Genomic DNA, 23,793 nt, shown 5'->3' on the forward strand with positions numbered 1-23,793 from the left:
AGCACAGATGTGGATTGGGATTAAGAAATGCAGCGGTGGAATGGAAGAATTGTGACTACAAGGAGATGCCACCTTAAACTTCATCAGTGCCCAGTGTTTGCTTGCTCAGCCCTGCAGTGGTTTTGTCTGCAGGCAAGGTCATTGCAGGGACCTCCAGAAGGAGCAAAGTGCCCACAGTCCCTCCTCTCCCAGCAGCTCATCACCACTGCTCTCTGAGGAGTAAGAGTGATGATGGGAGCTGAAAGTGTTTCCCATGAGAATGAGGTTGATTTTTAAGGCAGGAAGACAACATGAAGGAAATTTAAATCCTACTGTCTGTGTTGTACCTGTTCTGTGGCAAGAGGATCCTGCTTGATAACTCTTGTGTTTTACATAACTATTTTGCACACATTAAGGAAACAAATTAGTTGGTTTTGGACTACTTTATTTTTTTTCAGGTTATCATTCAAAAAAACCCCAATCTTAAACACCAAAAATCAATTCCTAGCTTCCTTTCCCCTTTATAGTGGAATATATTTCAAAGAGGGGGAGAAGGCCCTGCTCAGCAAGGAGCCTCAGACACCCTGAGAGAGGCAGTGCAGGACTTGCACTCTGGCCTCCACAGAGAGGATTACTGCATGGTTTCAGCATGGTTGCAACAAGCAGCTGTGGCCTTTGGATCCACTAGTCCTGGCAATTAATGTCCAGCTGGTTCTTTCAGTCTCCCTGCAAATCACCATATCAGATCATCAGCTCCTGGGAAATGTTCTCTTTGGTATCAGCACACTGATTCATGCACTGGTTCCCTTCCAAATGGCCATTGCCCGTGCTCTGAGAATGGATGTGGCACTTGTAAATGCAGGTTAGCATTTCCAGTACTAAAGAATATCCTGCCTCGTCCCAAGTGTCTCACAGAGCCCTGGAGTACTCAGGGAGGCTGATGATGGAGCCACACTGCACAGACCCACACTAACCACTATAGACTAACCAGCCCTTCCCCACAGCCCTGGAGAAGACAGCATAATGAAGATGGAAGTTAAGAGCATTAAGCAAGCTGGAAGTGCTGGGAGTTAAGAGCATTAAGAAAGCCATGAGGTCTGTCACCTCCAGCCATTTCACTATTCATGTGCCTAAAGGTGCCTCACTGCAGGGTGAGGCTGGGAGACAAAGGCACGGCAGAAAATGGGATGAAAAGTGAGGGAGAAGGATGTAAAGTCAGAGCAGGCTCTGAATGCCTGGAAGAAAACATCTTGAAGAGTCATTCCACAATGTGATAGATACCCAGAAAGAACATTAGTCAGACTCTGCCATTACCTTTGCAATGAATGCTCCTTAAAAACACCAGGCTCTGCAGGGTCGATGAAGAGCAGACATCTGAGTGCTCACGTCTGTATCCAGTGGCTTCCCTCTGGAGATCCCACCTGGACTGAAGTGAGGTGCAAAGCTCCCTGAGATGCAGAGCTGCCCTCCCCAAGGAACCTGCTCAGAACACAAGCAGGCTGGCACTGGCTGCAGTGGAAGGAGCAGGCGAGGGAGGTGCCCACGAAGCCACCCAGGCACATCTTCAGGTGTTCTGGGAGGCACTGGGGGGAAAGAAGTCCCAGAGCGTGCAGGAAGTGCTTTCAAGGTGCTCTGAAAGCTCACGCCCTGGAATGTGCCCTGCACTGCTGATGGTTATTAGCACTTGAATGCATCGCAAACAAGTCCCGATCTGTGGTGCTTCTGCTCTGCCTCGGCACCCTCAGCTGCCTGGAGCAGCGATTTCACACTCTGCAGGGCTCACAGGGCTCCTGCCCGACTGCTCTGAACTGGGAAAGGCTGCCCTGGCTGGCTTCTGTGCTCATCAGCCTGTTGCAAGCCACCAAAAATGTATATTTATCACACTTCCAATTTTACCTGCAAAGCGCAAGGAATGCAAGGTCTTGAAGCGGAGGGATTTTGCTCCTCAGGGTCGTTCTCCATTTCTGGCTGGTGAGTGCCTGGGAGCCAGGTCTGTGCTGTGCTTTTTCTCCTCTGCTGTGTTAGTGTTCCTGCTGGGAACACTGGCTCTGTGTGTCCCCAAACTCTGTCCCCAGTGTCCACCCCATTAGCCAGACAGGCCCCTTCCAAACCGTGAAATATTTTAAGGGTGTACTGAGTATTTGATAAACCGGTAACAAGCTTGGATTCCCAAAGAAACTCCTGCTTCCTAGAAACCTCATAGCCTTGGGGATGCTCTTTAAAGCCAGACAAAAAAAGAAAAATCAGGCAGGATACACGACTGAGCAGCAGCACTTCTAATACCAGCCTGGAGTTTAGTTTTAACATGCATGGCACAGCGCGAGTTTAAATCTGCTGATCCAGGAAAAAATTATACCAACACCTGAACAGCGCCAGGCTTGTGCTCATGGATGCCTGAGCGCTGCTGCCGGCAGCCCCAGTGTCCCCAGCTGTGCCTCCTGGGGACAGGGGCCAGCATGACACGGTGGCCAGGGTCCCGCTGGGATGGGGAATGGCAGGCTCCAGCCGAGGAAATCTGCTTTGTGCTGCCTCTGTGCCCACAAGGGAAGGAGGGTGAGGCAAGGGACAAGTCCTAAACCCCTCCTGAGGAGTTCTGAGGGAGAGCCCAGTGCTCTGGGCAGGGGGGTTTGCTTTAAACCCCCCCTCTGCCCCCCACCAGGCCAATTATGACCTTTCAGAAGACATTTTGTCCCCAAAGAGCACCCTGCTGTACTTCAGCATCAGCCTTTGCTGCCTACCACAATGTTTAATTTCCCTCAGCCTCAGGCTTTCTTGTGCTCCATTTTCTTTAGCTCATTACAAGACTCGACACCTCTGTGTGATTTTCCTGCATGGCAATAAAGGCAAAGACAGCGAAGCATCTGTAATCCAGCAGTTAAAATGCAGCATAAATATGCAGCTTTAGGATTTCCAGCATCTGGAATGTGTTTTTACAGGGAATGTGCCCTCACACCAGGAAGGGTGAGGCTGCAGGACAAGCCAGTGCTGCCAAGGGGTGCAATAGTGCTATAAGGGGTACAATGTGCAGTTTGGGGGGGGGCTGGCACTTCAAATAATTATCTACCAGTTTAATTCCAAGGGCTTTTCCTGCCCAATGGTGCCTTAACTCAGCTGGGTAGGACCCAGCAGCATTCCGCCCTGATTCGTGGCTGTGCAGCCACAGGGATGTGCAGGGAAGGCACAAACCCCACACACAGCGGGCACAGGGGACACAGGGCACTGCCACAGACCAGCCTGGCTGGCACCGGGCTCGTCCCTCTGCTGTCCCAGCTGGGGTCACAGCGGGTCTGAGGGCACTTGCAATGCCTGGGGAAGCTCAGTCCAGCTGACTTCCTTTGCTCTTTATTAGACTTTAAGCTTGTCCCGAGGGGATGTTCTCAGGAAGGAAAGAAAAATGTGCCCAGAAGGTACATCAGGCACAGGCAGGCAGGGCAGGGCGAGGCAGGGCTGAGGAGCACAAACTTCACTGATCTCAAGGCTGGAGGAGCACAAAATTCACTGATCTGAGAGCAATAAAACGGCTTTGTTAGTGCAGTCAGGGTGAACTGGGCACTGCCACATCCTCACAGATGGAACACAGAATGGTTTGGCTTGCTGGGACCTGAAAGCTCAACCCATCCCAGCCCTGACACGGGCAGGGACACCTTCCACTATCCCAGAACACTGGGAAAAGTTTGTGTTCCTGCTGGCACCCTGGTGTGAGGTGTCACAGCCCAGCTTTTCCACACTGGGCAAAGTTTGTGCTCCTGCTGGCACACTGGTGTGAAGAGTCACAGCCACCATTAGTGCTCCTTCTCCCCCCCAGGAAGTGTGATAGTTATTCACTTCAAAATCAGAGTGAGTATTTATTGTGTTTGTAATTAACCTTTCCCTGGAACTATTAAAAACACACACATCCGTTCCAGCCTTCCTCTTTCCAGGTCTCCCTGGGACTACCCAGGCCCAGCCCTGCCATCTCTCCTCACCAGAGAGATGCTCCAGCCCCAAATTTTTGGCCAACACCAGACCCTGTCCAGTAGCTCCTTGCCTTTCTTGCACTGAAGAGCCCAGAATTGGACACAACTGTGAAAAAAGGCTGAGGGAATTAGGATTGTTCTGCCTGGAGAGAAGCTCTGGGGCAGCCTCCTCATGGCCTTCAGTGCTTGAGGGGAACTCAGAGGAGAGGCGGGGAGGGACTGCCTGCAAGGGCGAGTAGTGACAGCACAAGGGGAATGGGTTCAACCTGACAGAGGGCAGGTTTAGATTGGAGATTAGGAACAAATTCCCTGTGAGGGTGCTGAGGCTCTGGCACACGGCACTTTGGATGGGGGATAACTCTGAAAGCATGCAGGGAGGGATGGGGTTTGGAGCAAGCTGGGGCAGTGGCAGATGGGGCTGCCCATGGTAGGGTTTCGGACCGGGCTGATGCCCAGTGTCGGTCCCCTCACGCCATGCCTGTCCCTCAGCTGGGGCAGTGGCAGATGTGGCTGCCCACGGCAGGGTTTCACATCCGGCTGATGCCCAGTGTCCATCCCCAGCCCAGCCGCCCCTCACGCCAGGTCTGTCCCTCACGGCTCCCCCCGCACTCCGCTCAACATGGTCCCGCCCGCTGCCCCCGCCCGCATGCGCCGCGCCGGCCCCGCCCCCTCGCCCGGGGATTTTCCACGAGGCCCCGGCCCGGCCGCACGTAGCGCACGCACGCGAGCCCGCCGCTGGCGCGAGGCGGCCGCAGCCAATCGGAGCGCGGCGGGGGACGGCGCTGGCCAATGGGCGCGGCCGGGGGCGGGCCCTGTGCGCGAGGGCGGCTATAGGCAGGCGGGCGCGGAGCCGTTGGGTCTCAGTCAGAGCCGGGGCGGCGACAGCGGAGCGGCTGCGGAGCGGGGCTGCCGGCACAGCGGTGAGTGCGGCGGCCGCAGCGCCCCGCTCGGCGCCCCGCGGGCCCGGAGGCCGCGCTTCCCTTCTCCGGGTAGCGGCCGCGGAGCCCTGGCCGTCCCCGTGGCGAAGGGCCGGGCCGAGGCTCGGTGGTCCCCGGGGTGTGCAGGCCGCTATGTGTTCCCGCAGCACCGGCGGGGAGGGGAGGCCTGAGCCCCGGCAGTGTGCGGGGGTGGGGGTTAAAAACGGGGGTATGGTGGGTCAGGGCGGGGGCGGAATCGGGGATGTGGTGGGTCAAGGCATCCTCAAACGCAGAATTTAACCTCTTTCTTTTAATCATTAACAGTCGCTCTCGGATTGCGTGCGGTGATTTGGACCTTCCCCTCTTTAGTGGATTCCCTTCAGCTTCCCATCTCAAATATTTAACGTTTGCTAGCAATGCGTCTGTGCCTGAGGTCTGTTAGGGGTATTTAGGTGCTGGTTATCCCAGGGCAGCGCTGGTTGGAGGGGGAGGCACCTGGATGTGCAGGTGTGGATAAGGAGCTGCTGTTATAACCATCTTGCCTCGTGCAGGGCTGCCAGAGAGGATCCTGGGCTCTCTCCTGCTCCGTTACTCGCCTGCTGAGTCACAGGGTAGGGCCATGGCTCGCCGAGCCTGGCAGGAAGTACTGAAGTTTGTCATGCAAACCCACAGGAGATGAGCCAACGCAGTTTCAGGCCTCCATCTTACTAAGCACAGAGAGAGAAAGTGGTTGAACGTGTCTGTGATTTGCTCCCTGCCAGGCATCCTTTAGAACCCGTTGGATCATGTTGTAGAGGTGGATTAATGCCCCGTGGAGTGCAGAGGAGCAGGGATGGAATGTGCACATTTGTCCAGTTTCTAGGAGTGCTTTGGCAGGGGAGTTAATACGTTGGGATCTGATAGAGTGCACTCAAAGGTCTCGGCTTTTTTCAGAGCACTGGTGGTATGAGAGTTGGGGTCATGAGGACCTTTAAGTGTCAAGAGAGGCTTCCACTGATAAATGTGGCAGGCCTGTAATAGGACACTCACTAGGGCAGTTATTTCTATGGCTAAACTTTAGTGTTGCTTTTTAAATCTCCATTCAGATGCTTGCAGTGCTCAGCCTTAACCTCATATTGATTTTAGAGAAGTGTGGCTGCAAGATAGCTCACAAGGACAGGGCTTGGTGTAAAAAAAAAATCTTTTGTTATAATTCAAATAATTATCAATTGGAGTAATCTCCAGTTGAGAGTATTACATTGCCTGTGCAGGGTTAGGTGAGGAAAAAGTGGTGATTTCTTAGACTTGAGCTGGTAGTGAAGAAGGTCCTCGGAGCTGGCAGGGGTTGTAACTTACTCTTGGAGTAGGCCAGGCAAGCTGGAGTGTGTGGCTTCCCCTGAAGGGAGACAGTGACCTTGTCAGCAGATTATGCTGCAAAAAAAGGTTTAAGGCAGTGTGCTCGTTAAATACCACCGGGGTGTTTGCGTGTTTGGCAGAGGACAAAGGTCTGGGCAGGCAGTGCTGCTGTGACCTCTCTGCCTTCAGTCAGCATTTCTGTGGTTGAACCTGGGCACACAGGGGCTGACCCTTGTGTTCTAGGTGAGTTGACTGATTCAGTTGAGGCAGAATACATCGTGGTCAGCTAAACAGCATCAGTTTTACCCTCTAGCTCAAAGGGAGAGTTGTTTCTTGAGCATAGGAGTGGGGAGTTTGCAAAAGGATCATCAAGGATTTCTGGGGTGATGCAGTGCTGTGAAATGCCTCTTTCTGCAGAGAAGGGAGGGACTCGTGGTCCTTTGTCAAGGAAGCTTGAGTAATGTCTGACCTGGCAGACATTTCCAGTGGAAGTTCTTGCAGTGTGTATTCCTGAAGGTCAGCAAGCAGCTGCAGCACTGCACTCAGGGGTCCTGGGAACTGGCTATGCTCTCAAAGAATGAGCCACCTCAAGTTCTGTGGCAAAGCCAAGGTTCTAAAAATGAAAGTAAGGTTTAGCAGGTGCCAGCCTGATAAACTCTGAAAGCCCTTTTTGGATAAGTGGGCATTCTTCCTGTTAGCCATTGCTCCGTGCATCTGCAGAGGGCTGAGTGTTGGTGTGGGTGGGACTGATAAGCAGAGACTTGCAGGGATTTATTTCTAGCTTGTGTGTTCCCTGATTGAAGCTAGGTAGTGACAGCATGAAGGTCAGCTCGAAGAAGCTGTCTTGTTTCATATTTTAGTCATATCGTGTGTCAGTGTGGGGGTCTGACTGAAATCTTAGACAGCATGCAGGGGCAGGACAGCTGGAAGGGACACGGGGAGAGCAGAGGCTGCCTGTGCCTCTGACCTGGGGAGGGCAGAGTTTGCTGGGGGGGAGGAACGAGAGTGTGCAGCCACCCCCTCACTCACAGACTGTGAACCAGCAGCAGCATTGCTAAGGTCATGTTTTTCTAACTTTGCAGTAACTGTGGAAGGATTCATGACCATTTCTGTAAACAGGATTGCCACCCACATTGGCTTGCCAAAAAATCAGCTTCCAGATAGTTCTGCTTCTGAGGCTGAGCTTTCTTCTGTGCAGATGGGCTGGGTTTGGTGCCAGTCAATGGCTTACAGGCATGTGTATGACTTGATTTTTAAAATGTAGCTGGGCTTATGTAAGAATTCCCTTACTGCTGTTTTCTGAAGTGGATAAAGGTGAGAAGGGAGAAAGGAAGTATTCAAAAGACATGGGAGATTTTTATTCCTTTTAAGATGAAAAGTTAAGAGGAAAAACTATTCCTGTAAATGCTCAACAGGGTGTAACTATTAATGCAAGTTTTTAATGAGAGCTGTGGCTGCTTCTCTTTCGTCATTGGCTCCGTTTGGCTCTGAGCAGCTGCTGTGCATACTAAGAGCACTCTGTGCATGCTGAGAGCTGTTGCACTCAGGTCTCTTATCAAAAAGAACTCTTAACTGATAGCAGAGAGTTGCTGTTTTGGGAGCTTTTCGCTGCTCTGACATGATGAGGTGAAGTTCCTTTAGATTTGTCATCTGCTCCTGCTGCTGTCTTGGGTCTGATGATACTGCACTTCAAGTCATTTGGAAACATCAAGAGATTGTCCCTTGCACATAAGGAAGTGATTTTTTTTTTAATAATAAAAGTCATGGGACACTGGAAGAGCTTGCCCAGAGAAGCTGTGGCTGCCCTATCCCTGAGAATGTTCCAGGCCAGGCTGGATGAGGCTCATCCAGCAACCTGTTCTGGTGGGAAGTGTCCCTGCTCATGGCAGGGTGTGGGATGGATTAAGCTTTATGGTCCCTTCCAACCCAAACCATTCAGTGAGTAATTGTAAGCTCCTTTTTTCAGGTACTAAAGATGTCTATCACCAAGATCCATGCCCGTGAAATCTTTGACTCCCGTGGCAATCCCACTGTTGAGGTAGACCTCTACACCAACAAAGGTGAGTCCTCAGCTGCAGGTGTTCATCCCTGGCTTAGAGCTGATAGAACCTGAGCAGGCAGAAGTGTACAGCCAGTTCTGTCCTAGCAGTGGAACTGTGCTGAATTCTTCCTCCACACATAAAACTTGTTGGAACTTGCTGTGAGACTTGCAGAAAAAGCCTCTGCCTCATTCTGTTGGATGAGTTTGCTGAGCTCAAGTTCCTGGCCTGGGCAGTGCAGGGTCTTTTGGCAGGTGCTGCTTCTTACAGCCTAAACTGTGGGAGAGCTGTTCCAAACCTGCCCTCCTTCCCCTGCCCCAGTATAAACTGGGACAGCACTTGGAAACTGTGTTCTTGAGCAGCTGCTAATGGCCCTGGTGGTCAGTGCTCCCCACACTCTGTATGAGTACACTTGAGGTTTAATTCTCAATTTGTCTGCAGTGGCTTTCTGTAATGACACAGTCTTCTGCTGCACATTTGAGTTTTGGGTAATGGTTTCTCCTCTGCCCAAGTACTCGGGCATGACTGAAGAACATGCCTAATTGGGCTTTCACATGTAACATCTTATATTTTTAATTATTGTAGGACTTTCCCTTGGTTTGTTAGCTGTTCATCCCACATCTGATAGGATCTGACAAAAGCATTGTGCAAGCTCATACCAATGTGATTTGGTGGAATGAGCAAACACAATGGCTGTAATACACTGACTAAAGAGCTGATCTTTCTGCCTCAAAAGATTAATGCAGTCATTTAATGAGACTGCCCCCACTAAGCTCTTTGATTTAGTGGGATAAGGGAGAGACTGGAGGCTGAAGTTGGCATCTTGAACCCCAGGCAGAGCAGGCTCCAGTGTGCAGATTGGTTCCAAGTTCAGCATCCCTGGCTGAAGGAATGGGCTGTCTGGGTGGCTCTGCTGTTGCCAGAAGAGCTCAGAACTCCTGTTAACAAAATAGGTCTCCTAATTGTCCCTTTTATGCCATATCCTAGAAGAATTTAAGAGCTTGCCTTGCCTGAGCTCAAAAGCAGATCCAGTGAATGAAGCTGTCCTTTTTGGAAGGGGAATGGATGCCTTCCTTAACTCTTGAAATGCCAGTGGAAGAGGAGGAGTCAGTTTGCTGTTGGTCAGTGAGTGTGAGGGAGATGCTGATAAATTGGTGATGCTGTAAATGAGCAGAAAGCCCTTGTGGGATCACTGTGTATGTGAGCAGAGGTGTGGTTTGGAGACTCCCTCTCCAGCTGCAGGGCTGGGATGCTGTCTGGCTGGGGGATGTTTAGTGTTTGAGTGTGCCAAGGTGTTTTTTGCTGTTGTGAACAGGTCTGTTCAGAGCTGCTGTTCCCAGCGGTGCCTCAACTGGAATCTACGAGGCTCTGGAGCTCCGTGACAATGACAAGACACGCTACATGGGCAAAGGTACAGCTGGGCCTGGGCACCCAGAGTGCCCTGGGACAGGCACTGGCACTGCTGGGCTCCTGTCCCACTGTCTGTGTCCTGCACAAGGCCTGGCAGCTGGGCAGGGACAGACAGACAGCAGCTCCTGTCAGGCGTGGGCTGAGCTGGGCAGAGGCAAAGCGGAGGGGGCAGGGTTGGTTTGCTGGGCATGACCTGCAGGGTGACTGCCTCCAGCAGTGCAGCTGCCTGGTGCTGCAGGGCAGGGCCCCTGCATGGAGCTGGGCACACCCAGCCAGCTGATAATGTCTCTGGTACAGGGTGTCCAGGTGTATTCTGTTACCCTGCTCTTCTTGCACTGTGTGTTGGTGCGTGGCAGAGTGCTTTACCAGTGTGGTAAGGGCATCTGAACTGCCAGCTCCAAAAGCCTCAGTCATCCTGCAGGTAGTCACAAGGTCTTTTCATAGATCAGATTTTCCCAGAGCCCTTAAATCTGTCAGCTCTGAGACTGCAGACTCCTTAGATCTCCCAGCATGTTGAATCCCGAACCTGAGGTTTTATGCCAGCTCTGTCCATTGAATGTGCAGCTCTGCTGACCTGCCAGTCAGGTGAAAAGAAGCTGAAATATCTTTTGCCTTTTAAGAAAGAACAGTTAAAGTGGATAGCTGAATTGAACTTGGAGAGCCTTGTCTTAGAAGATTCATGGCTGTTAATGCCTTAACAGAGAATAAATGCCTGGATGACTGAATGCCCCAAAAACCTGAGGCTCTTGTGCTGTTTACCCAGGGCACTTTTCTTGCAAAGAATAAATGTGTATTTACCTCACTGTGCTAAATGTGTGTGTGCTTAGGCCTGTTAAGTCTGATCCTATGGGCAGTTCTTAATGGCATTTAATTAGACTGTGCTTAACAGGCTGTAGCTGAAGGGCTTTGTCAGCTGGGAAATAACATGAGTTATGAAAAAATAATTATCAAATGGGAAGAGTTGCAGATAGCTGCTAGGCCTTTTGTAATAGAAGTCTGCAGACATAGACCATTTGGAAAAGCAATTAATATTGCTTAGAATGCAGTCAAATAGCATTCATCATTCTGAAGCTTAGGTTTTTGGAGGTCTTTAAACACTGCACAGTAAATAAGGTGATGCTATAGCAGTGTTACAAAATAGTGTCAGGTAGTGAAGTGCCTGAGCTGCTGCCTGTGTAACTGCTGGGGAGACCTTTTCCCTCGCCTTACTCCTGGATTGTCTGTTGATAGGAGAGCCCATCCTAAAACCTTCCCTAAATGCTGTTGTTCAGGCCCTTGAGGTTTGGGCTGGCAGTGGTGATGGCAGAGTTACAGAGACCTGGGTGTGGAGCCCAAACAGAGCCTTGCACAGCCTCCTCTGCTCTTTGAGCCTTTGTCTCTGGTCCAGTGCTCAGTGCCAGGCTCCTGCTGCCTCTTTGTGTCCTCTGCTGCATTCCTGTGGGTTGGCTGAGTCTTCACCTGTGCCTTGACTCGGGTGTCTGTTTGGCTTCTGTCAGGTGTCTCCAGAGCTGTTAAATATGTTAACGAGTTCCTGGCCACGGCACTGTGCACACAGGTAATGGATGTGCTCCCAGTGCAGCCTGGCACTCGGATGAGTCTCTCCAGTGCATGGCCTGGCAGACTAACTGGCATTCCTGGACCAGTCCTAGCCAATGCATCCTTCATGTGCCTCCCAGTCCAGCGAGGGGCCTCTGTGTTCACACCTGGCCATGAGCTCAGCTTGGACTGGGGCTGGGGCAGCATGAAGTGGTTTTCCTGGGTGTTCCTGAGATCCCCTACTAATCCCTGCATAACCTGTGTGTTGACCAGTGTCTGATTTGCTTGTTCCTTCCAGGTGTCTCAAAAGCTGTTGAGCACGTCAATAAAACGATTGCACCTGCACTGATTAGCAAGGTAGGAGCAATCTGTCTTCTCTTAACATCTCCTACAGCCAGGCAGTGTCCAAACCATGTTCTGCTGGGCTGGCACCTGGGGGGTGTCAGCCTGTGTGTTGGGGTGCATGTGAACAAACTGACCACAGCAATGGTTTTACTTAATTTACTTAATGAGTGCACATCTAACACGTAATGGAGCCTTCTCCAGCAGCCTGGTGTTGTGGTGTGCAGAAACACTTCAGCCCTGGGAGCTGCAGGGGTGCAGCTGGAACACAAGCTGATTTATGCTTCAGAGAGTGCCTGAATGATGAGGAGGGGCTAGCTTTTATCCAAGCAGGGTGATTGGAGGGAAATCTGAGAGGATCTAGAAAAGTCTGCTTGAATGAGATTCCTTTGTGCTTTGTGGGCACCAAGCCTGGCCTACAAAGGCTGGTGCAGAACTGAGTGATAGTGGGTAAAGTGATGGCACATCAGCTCAGCTGTCAGTCCTGGGCTGCTGCTGTGTGATAGTGACAGGAATTGGTCAGGTCAGCTCTTGGCAGCTGCCCTTGGGGGGGTGGGTAGGTGAGGGTTCGTGGGCCTGTGCTTGGTGTCAAACAGCATTTTGGTTGCTTCCCTCTGCAGAATGTGAACGTTGTGGAACAAGAAAAGATTGACAAGCTGATGCTGGAAATGGATGGGACAGAGAACAAATGTGAGTGGGCTTTGTGTTGCACTGAGGGGTGAAAAGATAAATACGGGTCAACAGAATTCTATTTACCAGAACCAACAGCCAGTGTATGGCCTTGTGCTCTGCACTGCCATAATTCAAACCATGGGCTGGTATTGCTGAGTCTCTCTTTATAAAGACACTTCTCTAATCAATTTCTTCCCATTTCAGCCAAATTTGGTGCTAATGCCATCCTGGGTGTGTCTCTGGCTGTGTGCAAAGCTGGTGCTGCTGAGAAGGGTGTTCCCCTGTACCGTCACATCGCCGACCTTGCTGGAAATCCAGAGGTCATTCTGCCAGTTCCTGTAAGTCCCTGGGTGGGGCAGCCTTGCTTTGCCTTTAGCCTGGTGCTCCTGGATCCAGCTCTAGAGAACGAGCAGTGTGATGTAAGGGCTGGTACCATGTTCCAACCTGGCTTTTCCTGCTTCCTCCAAGGCTTTCAACGTGATCAACGGGGGCTCCCACGCTGGCAACAAGCTGGCCATGCAGGAGTTCATGATCCTGCCCGTGGGGGCAGACAGCTTCAAGGACGCCATGCGTGTCGGGGCAGAGGTCTACCACAACCTCAAGAATGTCATCAAGGAGAAGTATGGCAAGGATGCCACCAACGTCGGGGATGAGGGTGGCTTTGCCCCCAACATCCTGGAAAACAAAGAAGGTGAGAATGAGCCAAGTGTGGGAGGAGATGTAACTGATAGTCTGGCCAATGCAATGACAAGCAGGATCAATAGGATCAAAGGTGTAGAACTTCCTGCTTTGTCTTTACTCTGTTTCTTACCCTGGCAGACATCCTGAGATGCTCTACTGATGTGGTCAAGTATTCCCTTGGATATCAGTTTATGCAGTTGGACAGGATGGTTTTTACTTCAGGGCCTCATTACTCTCATTCCTATAGCAGCTTAAGGGAACCTTGTGCCCTTGCAGTTGAAGAGTGGTGTGGGAACTTCTGTGCACTGCAGGTGTTCCAGAAGTCAACAGTCAGATATCATGGAGTTGTTTTTCTGCAGACAGACAGGGAAAGCAGTTTGTGCCCTGCCTGGCTGTGTGTGGGAGGGCACAAAGGCTTGCCTGGGAAGCTGAGGCAGTTGCTGCTTCCATGGCCAAACAGTTCTGTTCAGGAACCTGTGGGAGAGACAGTTTGTCTGTGGGAAGCAAAATATCTGTTCCTACAAACACTGCATCAGAGGAGCTTTCCCTGCCTCTCCAGAAATGGAGCTGCTCACAAGGCAGTCGGACATGGGCTCAGATCAGTTGCTTTTTGCTTTACAGCTGTTGGTTGTGTTATTGTGGAGGGGACTGGTGACCTGCACTGCCTTTTCTGAAGACACTGAGACAGCACCAAAGCTGTGCTGTTTCTGAGTCCCAGTGTCACATGCAGCTCTGCTGGGTCTGTGCCCTTGCAGACATCAGGGAAGATGACCTTGAATGACAATTACATTCCAAGGAATTTTTGTTGCTGGCTGCAGCTGTTTTTGCAGTTTGTGCTACATTAGCATCTTAAAAAACACAACCAAACCCACAAAAAAAGAACCCAAACAAAAAACCAACCCAACAACAAAAGAAAACACTTAATCTAAGCTTCCTGCTGCAAACAGAGCCCTGCTGCTCCCCTGCAACTTGGGGTCATTGGGACTCTGCCAGCAGTAGCACAGTGGGCAGCATCCAGAGACAACTTCTGAGTGGTTCTGTCCCCTCTTGTGCAGGTAAATGTGCATGTGGGGAGCAGGTGGATGCCCAGAGGGGTCTCCTGTGCAGAGGCAGGCTCTGTCTCCCTGCTGCCAGGGTTTGGATGCTCAGCACTTGCATGGGCAGCACCTGCTCTGGAGCTAAAAGGGATTAGAGTGCAGGCACTGCTTCCTGCCCACATGCATAAAGTTGAAAGAGGATGTGGAATCATCTAGTATTAAGCTTTCTGGACTGACATGTAGTCCTGCCTGAAGAGATTAGGAATCCCATAATGGTGTCTCAAGGGTATTACAAGCTAAAAGCAGTATTAAAGTAATATCTTGTTCCAGTCAGTTCAGAAGTGGGAGAATTTAAGAACCCTTTCCTCTGGGCTTCCTGAAGGGGTGAGGGGGATGGTTTGCCCAGTGGGTGTGCTGCTGTTGGGCAGTGGGAGCTGAGGGGTTGGGGTGCTGCAGGCCCTCAGCAGCTGCTGTCTGTGTTGCAGCTCTGGAGCTGCTGAAGACAGCCATTGCCAAGGCTGGCTACACTGACAAGGTGGTCATTGGCATGGACGTGGCTGCCTCAGAGTTCTACCGGGATGGCAAGTACGACCTGGACTTCAAATCCCCTGATGACCCCAGCAGATACATCACTCCTGACCAGCTGGCTGACCTGTACAAGGGCTTTGTCAAGAACTACCCTGGTGAGTTGCTCATCAGGGGGAGAACAGTGGAAGTGGAGAATCAGGGTTGATTGCTGAAGGAGGGAGTTGGTGTGCAGCCCCTCTTGCAGGAGAGACTGAGAGCTCCTGCCTTTCTCAGGGTCTCAGGAATGTTCTGGGAAGTGGGTAGCACTTGTCTGCAGCACTTTGGTGCCACTCATCCAAACAGGACCTTTGTGCTGGCATTGTCCTAAAGCTGCTGTGTCCCTCTGCAGTGGTGTCCATTGAAGACCCCTTTGACCAGGATGACTGGGGTGCCTGGAAGAAGTTCACTGGCAGCGTCAACATCCAGGTGGTTGGTGATGATCTGACTGTGACCAACCCTAAGAGAATTGCCAAGGCTGTGGAGGAGAAGGCCTGCAACTGCCTCCTCCTCAAGGTCAACCAGATTGGCTCCGTGACAGAGTCCCTGCAGGCGTAAGTTCTGCCCTCTGGGCTGGGCCGGGGTGGGGCTGGCTTTACCTGGGGGAGATGGAGGTACAGAGCAGAGCCCTGTGCTGCCCCTTGGCTGCTGGGCACAGGGCATGCTCTGAGCTGCTTCTCTTGGTCTCTTGCAGCTGCAAGCTGGCCCAGTCCAATGGTTGGGGTGTGATGGTGAGCCACCGCTCTGGAGAGACAGAAGACACCTTCATTGCTGACCTGGTAGTGGGTCTCTGCACTGGCCAGGTTGGTGTCTGCAGCTGCTGCAGTCTGCCTCTTTGCTTGATGGGATAATTTGGGGGGTGAAGCCAAAGCCAGGGTGCACTGCACTGCCTCAGGGGTGCAGGTTTGCTGTGTCTGTTTGCAGGGAGCTGATTTGTTAATGGACTGTGACAAGGGAACACCTTATCTTTTGCAAGCTCACCTTTAATCAGCAATGTCAAAGGTCTTGGCTCCAGTGGCTGTACTGGGCTTTCCTGGTCCTGCAGCTGATAGCAAATGCACAGCCTCTACTGCTCCCAAGACCTGCTGTGTTTGCTTGTGTAGACACTGAGCCTGATGCCCAAGCAGAGCTTGTGATGATGCTCATTACCCTGAGCAAGTTTTGTGTTGGCACTTGAGAGTTCTTCACTAACTTGGTGATTTCCCTCAGATCAAAACCGGTGCCCCGTGCCGATCCGAGCGTCTGGCCAAGTACAACCAGCTGCTGAGGTGAGCCTGGGGCTGGGGCAGGGCACTCCTCTTGTGGGGCTCTGCCCCTCAGAAACACCTGCAGCACGTGGCACAGGAGGAGCTGGGTGGGTGAGGTCCAGAGCAGATCACACCAGGCATCCTGGGATGCTGGGCTGAGACTTTGTCCTCTGTGCACGAGGCACTTCTCTTGGCAAGCATCTCTGGCATTTGGGTTGTGTCAGATGTGTGGCACTGCCCCACTGTGCAGGGGCTTGGTGGGAGCTCTCTTGTAGGATCTCCAGGGCCAGGTGGGCACCACCAGGAGATTCAGGGCCAGGTGGGTCAGGAGTTTCAGTGCCACATGGATCAGGTGTTTCAGGACCAGGTGGGCCAGGTGTTCAATGTGAGGCCTGTGCTAGTGCTGAGGTTTTCTGCTGGCTGCTGACCCCCAGTGCTCTCTGTCTTTCACCAGAATTGAGGAGGAGCTCGGCAGCAAGGCTCGTTTTGCTGGGAGGAACTTCAGGAACCCTCGTGTCAACTAAGTGTGGAAGAGTCCCCTTTGTTCTGGTTCAGCACTAGATATTGACTTAGATCACAATTATCTGTACTAGAAAGATAAGGGCAGCTGAAGGAAAAGACCAGTCTGCAGGTCCTCTTATCCTCTAGATGATCCCTTCACCCAGTGTTTTCACCAGCTCTGGTCTGTTAATTGTAATGCTCTGCTGCTTCTGTAGAACAGTCTCTGGGGGTGTTCTGTGTATTTAACACCCTCGGGGGTCATGACATTGTGATTCTGGGCATAAACACTTTAGTTCCCTTCTCTGTCTCATCTTCAACGTTTGGAGCCGTGTGATTTGCAGTGCAGCAAGAGGTACCTGCAGACAGAGACAGTAGTGTTTTTACATGTGATAAATAAAAGCATCAAACAACTCAACAATGTGTGTGTGGCTTGGAAGTATTTGGAGGAGTCTGGGGAGCAGGGATTCCCACCTTTGCATCGTGGACTCATGGAATGGTTTATATTGGAAGGGACCTTGAGGCTCGTCTTGCCCTTTTTCCTGGGGTTTGGCAGGAGTTTTTGGGGTGTCTGTCCCTGTGGTGGTTCTGTTGCTGTGTGGGCACTGTCACAGGGAGCAGAGTTGTGACCTCAGTCCATTCCCAGACAGGAAAAAACAAATCATTACACAACTGAGCGAGAGGATGTCTAGGCCAGTTCTTGCTGCTTTTTTTCCGTAGTGTCAGATTAGTAAGAAAATCATTAATTTCCGATTCTGCTAATGACTCTGCGGTGCCCGGTGCTGCCACCCGGTGGGCGCGCTGGGCCTTGCACCGCACTCGCGCAAACCAATTCTGTTTCTTTAATGTTTTAAATCCTCCCCGTGGGGCTGGCACAGCCAGCGCTGCTGCAGGGCACATGTTACCTGCTACCCTAAAGAATATTCTCAGTTCTGGTGTGGCAATAACGGGGAAACAGCCTTCCCATGGCACCTGGCAACTGTGCTTCCTTAGGAGGTTTATCTCCTTTGTCAGGCTGCTCTTAAGAAAAGCTTTGCTATAAATACCAAATTTACCAGCCCCAGCTCTGGGCCAGGGCCTCCTCTCTCCCACATTTGTCCTTTCCCCAGGCCTTGCTCTGAGCTGGTTGCACTCTGTGGCAAATTTGAAGCCCACTGCGCTTTTCACACTTAGCTGATCTCTGAATTAGACCTGTTAAATGAATAAACTAGCTAATTACACACAAATCCTATCAAGGGATTTTTCTTCTCTCAAAGAGGCAGCTTCTACTATCTGCAGAATGGTTTAGGAAGCTTTTTAGCAGAGCTGTGTTCAGGAGCACGAGTAGGGCTGCTCCTCACCTGGCGCTTCAGTAAGTGAAGCCAAATGCTCAACCCCTTACCTGGGCCTCTATTTCCACCTGGTGCTTTTCTTTTAATAAGGATCAGAAAGCAAAAGGAGCTGGAAAATCAGGTCAGTGACTGGAGCAAAGCCCGAAGGGCAGTGAGGCTGTGATGAAATGAGTGACATGAGCAGGGCCTGGCACCTGGGCTGCTGTGCTTGTGTGCAGCCCCATCATTGTGGGGAGAGCCAGGCTGGAATCCTACTCTGGATCCTGGCTCAGAGCCAGAGCTCAGTCCCAGCTCTGACAAAAGCCCCTTCCACTATCACTGCAAATGAATTCATTATCGTTCCCACCTTGTCAGAGCAAGGTGGAGAGAACACTTACAGGTCAATTACCAGGTGTGTGGTGCCTTAAAATAACCAGGCAATGGCAGGGTTAGAACATTGCTGGGGCTGTACAGCCCCAAACTGGAGTCAGCTGCCATTGAACCGTGTGTTCTCCTGCTCTGTGAATCAATCCTGCCGTGTCAGGTGCTGTGCTCACCTGTCCCATCAAACCCCTCTCAGAAAGCTTTCAAGTTCAATCTCTGAGAGTATTTGGGCCGGATCAGCAAGGGGCTTCCAGCTGCAGCGGATTCAGGCTCTCCCTAATGAGGCTGCAGCGTTGAAAGGAGTCCCTTGCAAAGGAAGAAAAGAGCCCCGAGAGGGGAAGTGCTGGAACGTGGGGCTGGGGTTTGGAGATAAGGATTTTAAGCGTGTCAGAGAAAAGTGAATGATTGGGAACGCTGTGTGTGTTTGGAGTGAGGGGAATCAGTGAATAGGGAACAAGATTTGATTGCTGAAAATCAAGACCTAAACCTGCAGTGCTGGAGAGGGGGGAGCTGTGTCTGCTCCTTAATCAGGGCTCAGCTCCTGCTGCACAGCTCCTCACCTTTCCCTGCTGTCCCCACGGAGTTGGACTCGAAAGGCTGTGCTTTATAACAGAGAGCAAATGTGGCACAGCCAGTGGCTTTATTACTGCAATAATTTGCAGGGATGGCACTCCTTGGAGCAGAGGAGGCATCAGCTTAGCAAACACGAGCTGGGAGGCTGCTCTGAGAATAGCAGCCAGGCTTAAAAGCAGAGCTGTGGTGACTGATGGGCAGAGGGGAGAGGCAGGAGGTGCTCTGGGAGCTGTTCAGGAGCAGGATTTATAATGGAGTGATGCAAAGGAGTGCAGTGGGAAAGCTCCCCCATTACCCCTGGCTGTTTCTAGGTGTGCAGGGGTGCGGAGGGATAGAATGTAAGAAAATAAAGATAATGCAGAAGGTAGTCTCACACCTGAGGAGTTGCAGCTGTACTAATCACCAAAGATTAGGAATAGGCCTGCCCTTAATAGGCCACAGCTGTGTCCAGTAAGAAGAAGAGTGCTACAAAAGAGTGGGTTGGGTGGGTGAGAAGAGAGAGCTGGAGTTTGTTGGCTGTGCTGTGAAGAAGAAAAAGGAGTCAGTGCTGTGAGGAGCTGCCCATGAGGAATCACTGAGAAGGTATGGGAGATTTACAGTAAGATGACAACACAGGGGTGCCTTTTCTGCCTTGTAGCCAAGCCTGCTCTTAGCACTGACTTCCTCATGTTGGTTTCTAGGCCTGGTCCAGGCCCTGTCCCAGTGAGTTTGCTCTGGGCAGGAAGGAATGTTGCCATCCCTCGGTGATCTTGGGAAACCTGATGATTCAGCACTTGGCTTTCCTGCCAGACGTGAGCCCCTGGTGCCAGTGAGGACAGCACTCCTGACCTTCCCCCAGCAGCTGGGGCTGGGGCTGGGCTCTGCCAGGACACCCGGCTGGCTGTGCCACTGGCACAGGGCTCAGAGCCAGCCCTGCCTCCCCCAGCAGCTCTGGGGCTGTGGCAGCACTGAGGGAGCTGTGCCAGGCACCAGCTCGGGCCCAGCACTCCCTTGGAGAGCTGTGATTGCTGCTCATTTGTGTGGCAGGGTGAAATGATTTCCCTGCAGATAGGAGCTGTGGGTGGGTGTGAGAATGCAGGAGCCTCCTCTGAGGAGAGGAGGGAATGGGGCCTCTCCCTGCAGCTGCTCCTGGGTCACCAGGCTGGGGCTGGAGCCCAGGTCTGGCCCTTTCTGCAGGGAAAAAGACCCAGAGGGACCCAGGTGCCATCAGATCTGGGGCACTTTGCGTGCACTTTGTGCTCCATGGATAGACACCCTCAGAGACTGGAAGTGCAGGGTGTGGAGAAGGGGAACGAGGAGAAGAAACAAAGCCAAACCAGCTGCAGACCTCAGTTCTGCTAGGAAAGCCTGGAGGTAAAAAAAAGGAGGAGGAAAAAAACCCCACAAAAAAAAACAAGGAAGAGAACTGAGGAATGGAGGAAGAAAAGGGGTTGAATAAAGAACTCAGATGATAAAAATGACAGATACAAAATAAACTATGAGGAAGAAAATAATCACAGTGCCCAGATGACTTCCTTGTGCCACACTGGAAGTGAGTGTGTGGTGAAATCTCAGGCCTGAAGCAGGAGGCACAGGCACAGCTCTGTCTGGAACCACACAGGTTTAATCATCCAGGTGCCAGTTACAGGCTTCAGTTACAGGAGAGAGGAGGAATGCGGGTTAATTCTGCAAAAGAAACCCCTTGGACAGAGGCCAGGCAAGCTGACACCGTGCTGAGAGCAGTGTCTGCAGGAGGGAGCATCCTGGGGCCAGCCTGGCTCTGCAGCCCCGGGCCAGTGTCCCCCTGCTGATGGGGCCACCAGGGGACTGGGGGTGCCTGTGAGGGGCACAGGGTGTGGGGTTCCCTTGGAAAAGGAGCCAGGAAAGCAGCTGGGCTGGAGCTGCCCCAGGGCAGGGCACCTGCTCCCAGAGGGCAGAGTCTCAGCTCTGGGCCTGTCCTCAGCCCCCAGGCAGGTCTGTGGTGCTGAACAAAGCCTGATGTGCTCTTCCTGCCCAGCTGCTCGGGGTGAAGGGTGTTAGGAACAAGGCTCCCCAGTGGAGAGAGGCCCATGGGGAGCTGCAGGTGCGAGCCCTGCTCAGCCCTGGCCACGCACCCAGGCCTCGGCTCTGCTGGGCCATTTCCCCGCTGCTCACCTGTCTCACCTGTCCCCAGGCACGGGTGACACTTCCCAGGGCGCTGGGGAGGGTTCCTCAGTCGGTTTTGGACAGTGCTTTGAAGATAACAAGTGCTGAGGGGAAAAAGGAGATGGTGCTTGAAATGGAAATATTCCCATTGCTGCGGCTCTGTTTTCTCTCCCTTCAGAAAAGTCCATTCAGAGGTGCATCAAAGGCAGCAGTGCTGCAACAGCAGGGAAAGGACAGCTACAAGGGGGAGGTGGGAGCCAGGCACCTCCTCCTGGAGGAGCAATTTGCAGTGGGAAGGATAAAAATGCAAATCTGAAATCAATCCATCTCTCCCTTGAATGCTTTGGTCATTTATAACAGCTCAGAGCCAAGTGGGTCACTTAGGACAAGAAGCTGGAAATGCATTTGCTGCTCCCTGCACTGCAGGAGTGCATGCAGTGCTGCATTTGCTGCTCCCTGCACTGCAGGAGTGCATGCAGTGCTGCATTCACAGGGGCATGCAGGAAGTGCCCAGCTGGGAAGTCAGTCCCAGCTCAGCAGTGCCAGACAAAGCTTTGAACAGGCAGGGAGCAGCAGGCCAGCCCTGGCAAACAGCCCCTGGTTTGGGCTCCTTGGCCTCCCCTGGATGTCACATTCAGCTGCTCTGACATCTGCTGCCATGGTGAGGGCTTGCTCGGTAATTGATGATGAGCAATCAATTGATATGAACTGTAGGGAATGTAGAAAGGAGCCAGCTCTGTGCTGTGCTTGTGGCTGACTGTGAATTCCCTTTAGCAGAGCCCAGGAGTTTGGAAGTATTGAAAATAACCCCACTGTGAGCTGTGTGAGATCCCACTGGATCTGCACGAGGACCTTGTCCTTGTCCCTGTGCATGGCCTGCTGGAGAGCTGCTTTGCTGTAGGAAAGGAGATGGAAAAGCCTCAAGGTTTGGAGTGTGTGGTCATGGAGCTGGGTGTGAAGGTGCCCCTGGGGTTGTGTGAGTGAGTGTGCATGAGCTCAGTGTCCAGTGGCTGCTCAGACACTGGGCTTGGGAGGCTTGAAGGTGAAAAGGCACCAAAAAACACACCAAAAACTGCCCCAAATCCTCCTGTGCTTGGATCCCTTTTCCATCTCCCTGCTTCAAAGGGCTGCTGCCAGTTTGTGATGTTGGTACAATCCAGGCCCTGGTTGGGGCTAAAGGCAAGTGAGTGCTATTTAATTTGTTTAGCAGGTTTTATCTGGTATGTAAATCCAGAATGGGCTCCTGTGCCTGTCCCTGGGTGTAAGCAGGATCCAGGGCTGAGCATCAAGGGGTGATGCAATTAATCCCACTCCTGAGGAAAGACTCATTAGTCATTTGCAGCTTCAGCACCGCTGCCTTTCAAGGTGCACAAATCTCTCGTTAGACACGTTTCATGTTCTGCAGATGCCATTTTGTCCCCTCTCCACATGCACTGGAACATGCCCAAGTTTACAGAAATGAGAGGAGCGATTGTTAGGGCTGAAATTTTTTTGTTCCCTTTCAATGGGATTTTTTTCCCTTTGCACGGCGCACATCCTGGGCTTTGATAAATGAGTCTCACCAGACACTGTGGTAAGCCAACCTCTGCTAATATTCATTATGCAGAACCCACTAGGAAATGGTCTGAGTCAGGGAAATTGAAAACCTTTAAAAGATGAAAAGGTTTTAAATTTTTTTTTAATTTAATGAGGAAACTAATTTATAACATTTTACATTTCCGGGATTTAAAATATTCAAAATATGAAACCCAGAAACGTTGTGGTTGTATGTGCTGTGTGTCAGAACCCTGAGAATGGTCACACAGGAAATGGAGCTTTTCCCCCCAAATTCCTGAGCTGTTTGGGAGGTGTGCAGGGACAGTTTGGTGGAGCACTGGCTGGGGTTAATGGTTGGACTGGTGATGTCAAAGGCCTTTCCACCTCAACAGTTCTGTGGCCCAGGCTTCAAAACTTGCTGGGAAACAGAAGGACAGGGCCAATACAGAGACTTTCAGGTGGCAGGAAATGCATTAGGAGGTGGCTGAGGATGTGCAGGGAGCCCCCGAGGTGGGGCTGGCTGGTCCCACGGGCTCCCTGCTCTCATTCCCATCCCCTGGCAGTGCCCAGAGCTCCTCCCTGTCCCACAGGGACACCAGGGCTGGCTGTGCCACGGTCACCTGCCAGCCCAGCCTGTCCTGCCGGGAACTTGTTCCTCCAGCCTCAGAGAAGTTGCATCAGCTCAGGGAAGGGCACTGGGCTTTTCCAGGGCTCTGCTCAGCCCCTGGCACTTGCTGCTCCCTCCAGTGGGTGTGAATGTGCCCAGACTGATTTGAATCTCATTTCCATGATTCTGCTTTCACTGCAAGCCATACAGCCACTTCTAGGCAGAGATCTCTGTGTCCAGGAGGAGTTCACACATATCCAGAGCACTGGCCTCCAAGTGGGATGAGCCTTCCAAAAATTCCCTGGTAATATCTGTGGAAATGAGATTTTAAATTCCTGAGATTTCTACAGTAAACAAAACAGAAAACCCCCAAAGCAAACAGTTTTCAGCTAAAGGGCTGGTATTCAGCTATGACAAAGGGAAAGAGAGAATATAATCCTTTTTTGTGAGTGGAGTTAGGTCATCTGTAAAAGCCTCTCAGAATATTATCTCCCGAGCTAATCGCTGTATTGACATTTGCCTGTTTCATTAGAGCTGAGTTTTTACTGCATTGCTGAGGTTACAACCTGACTCATCTGTCATGGTCAAGGACTGGTTTGTAATTTCATGACTGCAGAATTAAAAACCAAAACCCCCCCTCCATTATTTTAACTAGTTGGGCTGAAATGGCGTTCACAAATTTCTCAGTATTGGTGTGTTTTGACTTCATAGTTTCTAGTTAGATTTTTTCCTCGTAGATTTTTGTTTCAATCAGTTGGCAAAATGTCAGTCATCAAAAATAGAGCCATGTTAAAACAGATTTATAAAGAGGTAATTTAAAAAGTTAAATACAGTGTATACACTGCCATATGGATGTCCAATAAAATAGGTGCAAAGGTTGGCAAAGGGAGAAAGAACGCCCCAGTGGAATTTTGCCACTGTTTGGTTTTGTTCCCCTGAAATGAAGGAGATGGAATGGTAACAGGTGAAACGTGGTGTGATTTTTCCGTGACAACACCACCACCACAATAACAGGAATAATTTGAGGCTCCTGCTGTTTCCTTCCT

The 23,793-nt window shown here is 51.5% G+C and overlaps 1 protein-coding gene across 1 annotated transcript; it reads left to right on the forward strand.

The window, feature by feature from the left end:
* The first annotated feature begins 4,745 nt into the window (after positions 1–4,745).
* Positions 4,746–16,631, forward strand: ENO1 (enolase 1). The gene is made up of 12 exons (XM_030963705.1): positions 4,746–4,855; positions 8,154–8,247; positions 9,542–9,637; positions 11,471–11,529; positions 12,135–12,204; positions 12,391–12,524; positions 12,655–12,877; positions 14,390–14,587; positions 14,821–15,022; positions 15,163–15,271; positions 15,678–15,736; positions 16,170–16,631. The coding sequence occupies exons 2-12, from the start codon at positions 8,163–8,165 to the stop codon at positions 16,237–16,239; spliced, it is 1,305 nt and encodes a 434-aa protein (XP_030819565.1). The 5' UTR covers positions 4,746–4,855; positions 8,154–8,162; the 3' UTR covers positions 16,240–16,631.
* The last annotated feature ends 7,162 nt before the right edge of the window (positions 16,632–23,793 follow it).

Source organism: Camarhynchus parvulus, chromosome 21 (assembly GCF_901933205.1).
Source record: "Camarhynchus parvulus chromosome 21, STF_HiC, whole genome shotgun sequence".
Taxonomy (NCBI): domain Eukaryota; kingdom Metazoa; phylum Chordata; class Aves; order Passeriformes; family Thraupidae; genus Camarhynchus; species Camarhynchus parvulus.